At 42.8% G+C, this 10337-nt stretch overlaps 1 protein-coding gene across 7 annotated transcripts in view; it reads right to left on the bottom strand.

The window, feature by feature from the left end:
• Window positions 1-2240: 2240 nt before the first annotated feature.
• The window catches only part of psidin (phagocyte signaling impaired), a 95142-nt gene continuing 87045 nt past the window's right edge, over window positions 2241-10337 (bottom strand). For 6 of the 7 annotated variants that reach the window (XM_076199556.1, XM_076199557.1, XM_076199559.1 and 3 more), the window contains 2 exons: window positions 3544-3651; window positions 2241-3301 (listed from right to left, as the gene is read on the bottom strand). In XM_076199556.1, the coding sequence (XP_076055671.1) occupies window positions 3026-3301; window positions 3544-3651 (384 nt within the window). In that variant the 3' untranslated portion in view covers window positions 2241-3025. Of the gene's footprint in view, window positions 3302-3543; window positions 3652-10337 lie in introns of those variants that run through there. The other variant, XR_012967205.1, reaches the window with a different exon arrangement.

Genomic DNA, 10337 nt, shown 5'->3' with positions numbered 1-10337 from the left:
GACTGCTGAGGAAGGGAGTGTGGCAACACGCCACTACTGCAGTGTCCCCTTACCATGTGGTAACTAACCACAACAATTGGTGACCCCCTGGAGTGGACCAAAGCGCAGCAGCCGCAGCCGTCTTCCGGAGTGGACTACTAGCGCCGCCAACCCCTGCCCCCTGCCGACGTGGACCACCCCTAGCGCCGCCGCCGCAGTCGTCATGGACCTACCCTCCCGCTGCTGCAATCGACGTGGACCACCCCTGTCGCCCCAGCCGCCTGCCGACCTGGACCATCCCAGCCGCCTGCAGACGTGGACCACCCCTGCCGCCCCAGCCGCCTGCCGACGTGGACCACTCCTGCCGCCCTAGCCGCCGCCGCCGCCTGCCGACGTGGACCACCCCTGCAGCCCCAACCGCCGCCGCCTGCCAACGTGGACCACTCCTGCCGCCCTAGCCACCGCCACCTGCCGACGTGGACCACCCCTGCAGCCCCAACCGCCGCCGCCGCCTGCCGACGTGGACCACCCCTGCCGACGCCCCAACCATCATGGACTACAGCAGGCTGCCTCTTGGAGTGGACCACAGCTCAGCTTCCGCCTAGCGGAGTGGACTAGCAGCACCGCCACCCCCAGCCGCCGACTGCCGCCTCCTGGAGCGGACCACAGCGCAGCTTCCGCCTAGTGGAGTGGACTACCAACGCCGCCAGCCCCAGCCACCCCAAGCCGCAGCCACTGCCGCCGCCGCCTGCTGACGTGGACCGCCCCAGCTGCCGCCGTGACCACCCCTGCCGCAGCCGTCGTGGACCACCCCTGCTGCCGCCGCCGCCGCTTGCGGACGTGGACCACCCCTGCCGCCGCAGCCGTCGTGAACCTGCCCTGCCGTTGCTGTAGTCGACGTGGATCACTCTTGCCCCCCTAGCCGCAGCCTCATCCGTCGCGGACCACCCCTGCCGCAGCCAACGTGGACCACTCCTGACACCTTAGTCGCAGCCCCAGCCGTCGTGGACCTGCCCAGTCGCTGCTGTAGTCGACGTGAACCACCCCTGCCGCCGCCGCCGCCGCAGCCGTCGTGAACCTGCCCTGCCGCTGCTGCAGTCGACGTGGATCACCCTCGCCGCCCTAGCCGCAGCCTCAGCCGCCGACGTGGACCACCCCTGCCGCCACCTGCCGCCGTCGCCCCAGCTGCAGCCGTCGTGAACCTGCCCTGCCGCTGCTGCAGTCGACGTGAACCACCCCCTGCCGCCCCAGCCGACGCCCCATCCTGGACCAGCCTGTTCCTACCTCAGTGGACGTGGTTCCTATGCAAGTACCACCCACGGACACTCCCGCCAACGGCACTCCCATTCCTCGGACCTCCAAGACTGTATCGTTTCACCAGTCACTCGGGGGGGGGAGTAATGTGGCAACACGCCACTACTGCAGTGTCCCCTTACCATAATGTGGTAACTAACCACATCAGGAGAAGACAGAAGATACAGTTGAATGGAAAATGGTTGTGTATGGATAATGCTGTGATGCATGAAAGGGAGTGGGTGGGGGATGGGAGGGTGAGGGAGTATGTGTGAAAAATAATTTGACACAGCTCGAAGGGACTTCTCCCCGTCTCCTCTTTTTCTGCACGAGGGGACAGAGAGGGGGGTCGCCAATTAAATGAAATGCCCTTGATGTGGATGTGAAGTGTCTTGCAACACTGCCTCTGACCCAAGGGAGTGGGCGAGATGAAGGGATGACCTGTCATCCAGGAGGAGCCAAGACAAGAGGGAGGGAGGGGGTGGTGAAGGGGTGAATGGGAGTGGTGATGGAATGGCTGGGAGTGGATTTTATGCCTACTTACCTTGTAAGGGGGAAAAAGCCTTTGGTATATGTAAGAAAATTTTGTATCAAATATTTGGCTGATTTTGACACCCACACTTTCAAAGGTTGCCCATCCCTAGAATAGATCATCAGTATCTCTATATCAATGTTGTATTTCCTCCACCTTTTCACTCAAGGAATTTCCTCCACCTTTTCACTCAAGGACAGCTGAGTGACACACGTAAAGTCCCACAATAATACATCATCAATCCAAAGTTTTTCCCCTAGACTTATGGAAGGGCCAACAACCATTGCCTACTGCTGGTTTCCAATCGGTGAAACTCGAGGCAACAATTATCATTAATTGGAAGACTCGTTTCCCTACAAACTCACATCAATACAAAACAAACTACAATAGATTACTAATTATCAGAAGAATGCATAGTCTGGATAAGAAAAGCTCATTAAATTTGAATTTTTTATTGAAAAATGTTTATTCATGGGAAATCAATAACAAAAGAATGCTGACTAAAGAATAAACTGCTGTACATTAAGGACTGCCTTGACCTTGCATCGCTACTTTTTGGGCACGTGCATTCTCCGTTGAAAAAGGTATATAAATAATAGGAAATGTTAATCTCTAGTTTGACGGCACTTTCTATTTCAGTCACTCATCTCATTTTCTTCAGTAAAATCTCACAAGTGTTTCGGCACTTCCTCTGATCCAAGTCCATGACCTGGCTCTCCACAATTCAGAAATAAGATGAAATCCTTGCCCATTTATTTTCCTGACATGCATAAACCATGGTAAGAAAATACTGAATAACTACAAAAGTTATTCAAAATCTACATGTGAATATATGAGCGCTGATGGTTAGTGGCATAATGAACCAATGAAGGTGCAGAGGTCTGTCCCATATGTCCTGACAGTCCTCTGAGGCTGGATGGCAAAAATTCACCTGCTATAAGGGCAAATGGCACCTGGCTTGGTCTGCTATAATAGAATGCTTGCTTCTGATCCTACAATGAAAAATATCAATCCAAATTTTGACCGGAGACCATTTGAGCAAATAATAAACATCCCATATCTGATGAGGGGCAAGGGGATTGGTATTTTTTTTATATATATTTTTTTTAGACTGGACTCAAAAACTTGTTCACACACAAAGAAGGACAGAGGAAAAAATAAAAATGCTAAAAAAAAAAAGAAAAGAAAGAAAAGTCAACAAAGACTATAATCTACATAACATTACAACTTGAGAGAGGACAAATACTTTATTTTACTTGTGACCGCACTTCCAAGCTTCTCTAGACATACAACGGCACTCCTGTCTACTTTTTCACACACTCCACTCACATCTAAGTCAGGCAGTTCACACGTAATGTTCAGCTGGTGACCAGACTTTTGCATTGCCTCAGAAGCTGCTTGGCAAGCCTTCACAACTTCACTGATACTCTTCTCCCATTTCTGCAGCTGAAGACTAAGCGAGCTCACATAACCACTGAAGAGGGACATCACCTCAGGCTGGCAGGACAATAACAAGATGGTGAATTGTAAATACTTTTTATAGATAAAAAATATTCTATTTAAATGTATCTTCACATTGTATACCTTGTCATGAAATACATCTTTCTCTGCATTAGTATATCTAAGATACAATACATTTTAAAATTGATCGGCCCCCAATAGTGAAAAGCTGTGGAGATGAGAGAACACTCCATGAACAAGAGAACGCTAGGTTAACTGGGAAGAGTAGCCATACTTACCATAGCTACTCCTTCCTTCTTTTTCTTCTTCTTCTTGGATGCAGCAGCCTTAATAGGTTTGAGGACATGGTGACAGCAGCCTAGGAGTACACACACCACCCCAACTGTCTGTACCAGGAAAAAGGGACCATTAACCTATTCAATCCAAGTTGAATATTTGCATGCAAGTGTTAGGCTGCCTGGTGTATGATAATTTGAAGATGCATCACAATATATACATTATGAAAAGACTGGCTGAGTGAATAGAGAAAATGTGTGTGCATGATAATTTGTGAACATTTCACCATGATTATTTATTGCAGCCCTATCTCCTTTATTCATTCATGTAGTAATAATAAGCTTTTACTGGGAAACACTTCCTAGTTTATGACAAGCTTGCATAAATAAACTATATGCTCTACACTGTGTGTGTGTGTGTGTGTGTTCACACAGACCTATCGTATTTTTCCCTGCCAGCTTACCTCTAATCATTCTCTCTCTCTCTCTCTCTCTCTGAGTCAACCCTCTAGTTACTGTAGCAATATGAGGCAGAAATTGGCTTTTTCTGGGTGTAAATGTGACTGACTGACACACACACACATTTGTCTGATGGACGGCGAAGATTGGAGTTCCGAAGAAAAAGTGAGATTTTCATGGATCTCAACATCAGGGTAATACCTTATTGTATTTACAGGGAAGGGGAAAGCTCGTGGTGTAGTGGGAAAGTGAGGAAAAAGGAGAAGGGGAAGGATTACTGAGGGAAATGGAAGGAAATGAGGAAGGGGAGGGCTTAGTCCAGGAGGCCAGGCGTCTTGTAAACAAGCGAAGGACCGATGATTTTGGAGAAGAAGGGATTAACGAAAATGTAAAGATTAGAAATATAGATAGAGCAGCACAATGGAAGGTGAGGATAATAATTTCCAGGGATTTAATGAGGGGGGGGGGTACCAACCTCCCCCAATTAGCAAGACTAGAGGAAAAACTTGAGAAAATGACCGAACATTGGAAGGGTAGGTTCGGTAAAATGGCAGAGATTGCGCAGATAGTTGAAAAATTGGAAGAATTAGAGAGGGTGAACAAAAACCTAACTAAAGAAATAGAAGAATTAAAAAGACAGTTAAAAGAAGTAAAAGATGAGAATGAGGAATTAAAGAAGAACAAAGAGAATAAAGAGTCCATAGCAAAAGAAGCACAGGGTTGGAAAAAAAAATCCAAGAGAACAGTAAAGTTGCATTTACTGACATAATAAAACAGCAAATGAAAGAACAAACTGAAGACTCAGTTATTAAAGTGATGAGACAGAAGGAAAATATAGTAAGAGACTTAGCAGATAAAAAGAAATGTATAATTATATTAGGAATGGAAGAGAAATATAATCTAAATAGAACCACAAGAATCAAAGAGGAAAAAGTAAGCAGTTTACTAGAATTAATTCAGGAAGATAACCTGAAATCATGAAACAAATTGAAGAGATGTATACTCGGAAAATATAGTACAGATAAGACCAGACCAATTTAGATTAAATTCAGGTCACAAATGACAGCAGAGAATATCTTTGCAAAAACAGGGAAACTAGCAATCAGTGAACAATATAAAAAGGTATGGATAAAAAGAGAAATGAATAGAGAGGAGAGGAGGAAAAAATTAAAAGACAAGAAGCCAAGGGAAAAAACGAGAACAGAACAGAGACAGAAAAAGAGAAATTCTATTGGAGAGTAGTAAATATGAAAGTGAGGTGATGGGTCATACCAGAGAAAAACAAAAGACTTGGATCGTAAGAGGCGAGAAGAAAGGGACGGGGATTGGGACTAGGCATCCTTCTCCTTGTAGCCCCACAGGGGACATTCCTTAAAAGAAAAAGCAAAAAGAGGGAATTGTAGAGACAAAATTAAAAGGTCCACTACCACCCAACAGTGTAGGACATGATGCATATAATTACTGGATTAGAAACAGAGAGACAAAACAAGGGGGTGGAGTTATGTTCCTGACTAAGAAAGATATAAACGTGAGGAGTGTCACATATGGAAAGAATACAGTAGAGATGATTATGATCAAAGTGGAAGACAGAGATAAGAAGAGCAGAAAGTTTGTGATAAATTATGTGCCTCCAAAAACAGCCTCGTGGGAAGAGAGTGAACATAAAAGTATGTTAGAAGACACAAGGATAACATTAAATAAGATAATGGAAGATGGAGGAAGAATAGTTATGATGGGCGACTTTAATTGCAAAGAAGTCTGCTGGGAAGAGATGACAGTAAAGGGTGGAGACAACTCATGGGGAAATGTTCTACTCGAGATGATTATTGACCATACAATGGATACAAGAGAACACTAGGTATAGAAATGAAGAACCACCACGACTAGACCTAATAATCACATCTGAACCTAAAATAGTGGAAAAGATTGAATATAAGACACCAATAAGTAAAAGTGACCACATATTGATTGAACTGGAACTAAACGAGGAAAAATACATGAAAAGAAATGAACAATATAGAAAAGGAAGAATGATGTATGAAAAAACAAATTTTGATAAAATAAGAGAATTCTTTCAAAAAGAAAACTGGGAAAGAATATACAAAGAAGAAACAACAGTGGAAGAGAAATGGAATATTTTGACAAAAATTTATAAAAAAAAAAAAAAAAAAAAGGAGTGGAAAAATATGTCCCAAGACAAAAACAAGAAAAAGAATATGTAAAGTGCTGGTACAACAAAAGTTGTAGGGAGTTAAAAGACAAAAGAGATAAAGCCTGGACCAAATGGAAGACAAAAGACCTGAAAAATGGAAAATATATACTTGTTATAGAAATGAATATGTACAAGTGTGCAGAGAGAAAAAGAGAAAATATGAAAAAGATGTCATTGAAAAATGTAAAGATCAACCAAAACTATTTTACAGATTTGTAAACAACAAACTGAAAAACAAACAAGATTTAGAGAAATTAAGACAAGGAGTTGAATACACAGAGGAAATAGAAATGGCAGAAATTATGAACAAGTATTTTAAATCAGTGTTTACAAGGGAGAACATACAACCTGGAGAGATTGAATGGAAAGAGAAAGTCCCCCCTATGAAAGAAATAGAAGTAACAAAGAATGAAATAATGAAACACTTGAGTAATCTTGATGTTAGAAAATCGCATGGACCAGATGAAATAGCAAACTGGATTTTGAAAAAATGCAGGAATGAACTGGCAGACAAAATACATAGCATAATAAACAGTTCCTTGAAAGAAGGAAAAGTTCCAAAAGATTGGAAAAAAGCAATTATAGTACCTATATATAAAGGGGGAAATAAAGAAGACCCTACCAACTATAGACCAGTCCCTCTAACAAGTGCAATAGCAAAAATTTGTGAAAGAATTGTCAAAAGTAGATGGGTAAAGCATTTAGAAAAAAACAATGTGCTAAATCCAAGGCAATTTGGATTCAGACAAGGACGATCATGCGTCACCAATTTAATATGTTTCTATTCAAGGTTAATAGATATAATACAAGAAAGAGATGGATGGGCTGATTGTGCATTTCTAGACCTAAAAAAAGCTTTTGACAAAGAACCACATAAGAAGTTGCTTATGAAATTAGAAACTGGAGGAATACAGGGCAAACTGCTTAAATGGATGGAAGACTTTTTGCAAGAAAGAAAAATGCGAGTGGTGATAAGACACAAACACTCTAATTGGGATGAAGTGATAAGTGGTGTTCCACAAGGAACAGTTCTGGCCCCAATAATGTTTGCTATATATATTAATGATATGGATGAAGAAATTGAAAGTTATGAGAGCTTCTTTGCAGATGATGCAAAACTATTAAAAAAAGTAAACACGGAAGAAGATTGTGAGTCACTACAGAGTGATCTCAATAAAGTATGGGAATGGAGTAGGAAGTGGGAGATGGAGTTCAATACTAAAAAGGGTAGTATAATGGAATTTGGAAAAAGCAAAAAAAGAATAATAGGATCATATAAATTGGGAGAAGGAATAAAAAAGTTGAAAATGAGAAGGACCTGGGAGTCATTATTATGAATAATATGTCACCTGAGAAACATATAAATAAGATTTTTGGAGAAACTTATAACTTAATAAGAACAAAGTGGCATTTACATACCTGGATGAAGAAATGATGAAGAAAATACTAATCACTTTGATAAGACCAAGATTGGAATATGCAGCAACGATGTGGTCACCAAGTACAAAAAAATGTATAACAAAACTTGAAAGAATACAGAGCAATTACAAAATTGGCACCAACACTCTCAAAACTATCATATGAAGAGAGACTAGCAAAACTTGAGCTACAGACACTAGAGCAAAGAGAGAGAGGAGATTTGATAACTATTTACACAATCATGAAAGGCATAGAAATTATTGATAAAGGATCTAATAAAATGGGATGATAGAAATACAAGAGGTCACGGAAAGAAAATCAAGGAAGACAGCTATAAAAGATATATGAAAAAGAACAGCTTTCCTCACAGAGTAATAGACATTTGGAACAAGTTAGATGAGAAAGTGGTGTGTGCAAAAAAAATACATGAATTTAAAAATAGTTTAGATAAAATGAGATATGAAGACGGGACACCACGAGCATAGCTCCCCTTCCCGTAAAACACAACTAGGTAAATACACACACATACATACACACACACACTCACACACACAGAAGAAAAGCCAAACATAATGGGAATTGTGGAGATGAAATTAAGGGGACCACTACCACCGAATACTGTTGGACATGGATCATCATAAAATCACTGGATTAAAAACAGAGATGAGAAACAGGGTGGAGTAATGTTTTTGGCTAAGAAAAACTTAAATATGATGAAGATTACAGATGGTAAAAATAGTGTGAAATGATCATGATAAAAGTTTAAGATAGTGACATGAAAAGTAGAAAGTTTGTAGAGATTTATGTGACCCCAAAAATGGGCTCTTAGAAAGAGAGCCAGTATTCTAAAATGTTAGAAGATACAAGGCATTCATTAAATGAGATGCTGAAGGATGGAGGAAACCTGGTGCTTATGGGAAATTTTAACAGCAAAGAAATCTGTTGGGAAGAGATGAGAGTGAAAGGTGGAGAGGATCTATGGGGAAATGTATTGCTTGACATGACTATAGAACATACAATGACATACATACATACACATACATATACCAAGGCTTTTTCCCCCTTACAAGGGAGGTAGCCAAAAAAGGAAAAGGCATAAAATCATTCCCACCCATTCCATCCCTGAATACACTCCACACCCCTCCACCCTCCCTCTTATCTTAGCACCTCCTGGATGACAGGTCATCCCTGCACCTTGTCCACTGCCCTGGTTCAGAAGCAGTGTCGCAAGACACAGCACATCCACAGCAAGGCCGCTTCATTAAATCGGCGACCACCCCTCTCCGTCCCCCCATGCATAAAAGGAGAAGACGGGGAGAAATCCCTTCGGGCTGCGTCAAATTTTGCTCACACATACTACCTCACCCTCCATCCCCCCCACCCATTCCACCTCATGCATCACACATCATCCATATACAACCATTCTCCATTCATCCCTGTCTTCTGTCCTCTCCCGTCCTTCCTCAACAGACATTCCTCTCTTCCCCAAAGCCCCCTTCACCCCATCCATCCACCTCATCCTAGGACGTCCCCTCATGTTCACTCCCCCCACATCTGCCTTCCATACCTCTTTTACTAGTCTTTCTTCACTCATTCTTTCCATGTGTCCAAACCATCCTAATACTCTTTCATCAACCCTATCTCCCAACTCCCTTTCCACCCCCGTTCTTCTCCTCACCTCCTCATTTCTCACTCTAGCCTAGTAACCCCCATCATACTTCTCAGACACCTCATCTCAAACACATTCAAACTCCTTCTCTCTTCCTCTCTTATGTTCCAAGTTTCTGCCCCATACAGTGCTGTTGGCACAATCACTCCTTCATACAGTCTCCTCTTAGCATCCATTCCCAAATGTCTATTCCTCATTACACTCTTCAATCCACCAAGGCATTTACTCGCTTCTCTCAATCTACATTCTACCTCCACCTTCACTCCACCTTTTTCTACCACATTTGCACCCAAGTAAAAACTATCCACTTCCTCCAGTCGCTCTCCCTTAATGCTCACTTCCAGACTACTACCACTTTCACCCCTTGTACATCTCATCACCTTTTACCCACATTTATCTTTAGCTTTCTTCTTTCACACACTCTCCCAAACTCTGTCACCAACTTCCTCAATCCCTTCTCTGATCCTGCTACAAGTGCAGTGTCGTCTGCAAACAACAACTGACTCACCTCCCACTTTTCTCCATCTTCTTTAACCATCTCCAATCCCTGACCCACCACCCTTGCATTTACCTCTCGCACCATCCTATCCATGTACAAGTTGAACAGCCAGGGCGACATAACGCATCCCTGACGAAGTCCCACCTTTACCTCGAACCACTCACTCTCTCCATTTCTAATCCTGACACATGCTCTACTACTCTTGTAAAAACTCTTGACAGCTCCTAGAAGCTTTCCTCCTATCCTATATATCTGCATAACCTCCCACAGTGCCTTTCTGTCTACCCTATCGTAAGCCTTTTCCAGATCCATAAAAGCCAGAAAAACATCCTTCCCCTTTCCTACAGCTTTCTCACATATTTGTCTTACCACAGGGTCTGATCTAAACAACCTCTACCCGTCCTAAATCCACACTGTTCCTCACCAATTACTCCCTCTCTTCCTCTCCTGATCCTCTCAATCAAGATCCTCCCATAAGCCTTCCCAACTACACTTAACAAGCTAATCCCTCTGAAACTACTACATTCACACTTGTCCCC

The sequence above is a fragment of the Oratosquilla oratoria genome, chromosome 16, assembly GCF_046742065.1.
Source record: "Oratosquilla oratoria isolate Oo_2021 chromosome 16, ASM4674206v1, whole genome shotgun sequence".
NCBI lineage: Eukaryota > Metazoa > Arthropoda > Malacostraca > Stomatopoda > Squillidae > Oratosquilla > Oratosquilla oratoria.
This window is presented reverse-complemented; position numbering and strand designations above follow the sequence as displayed.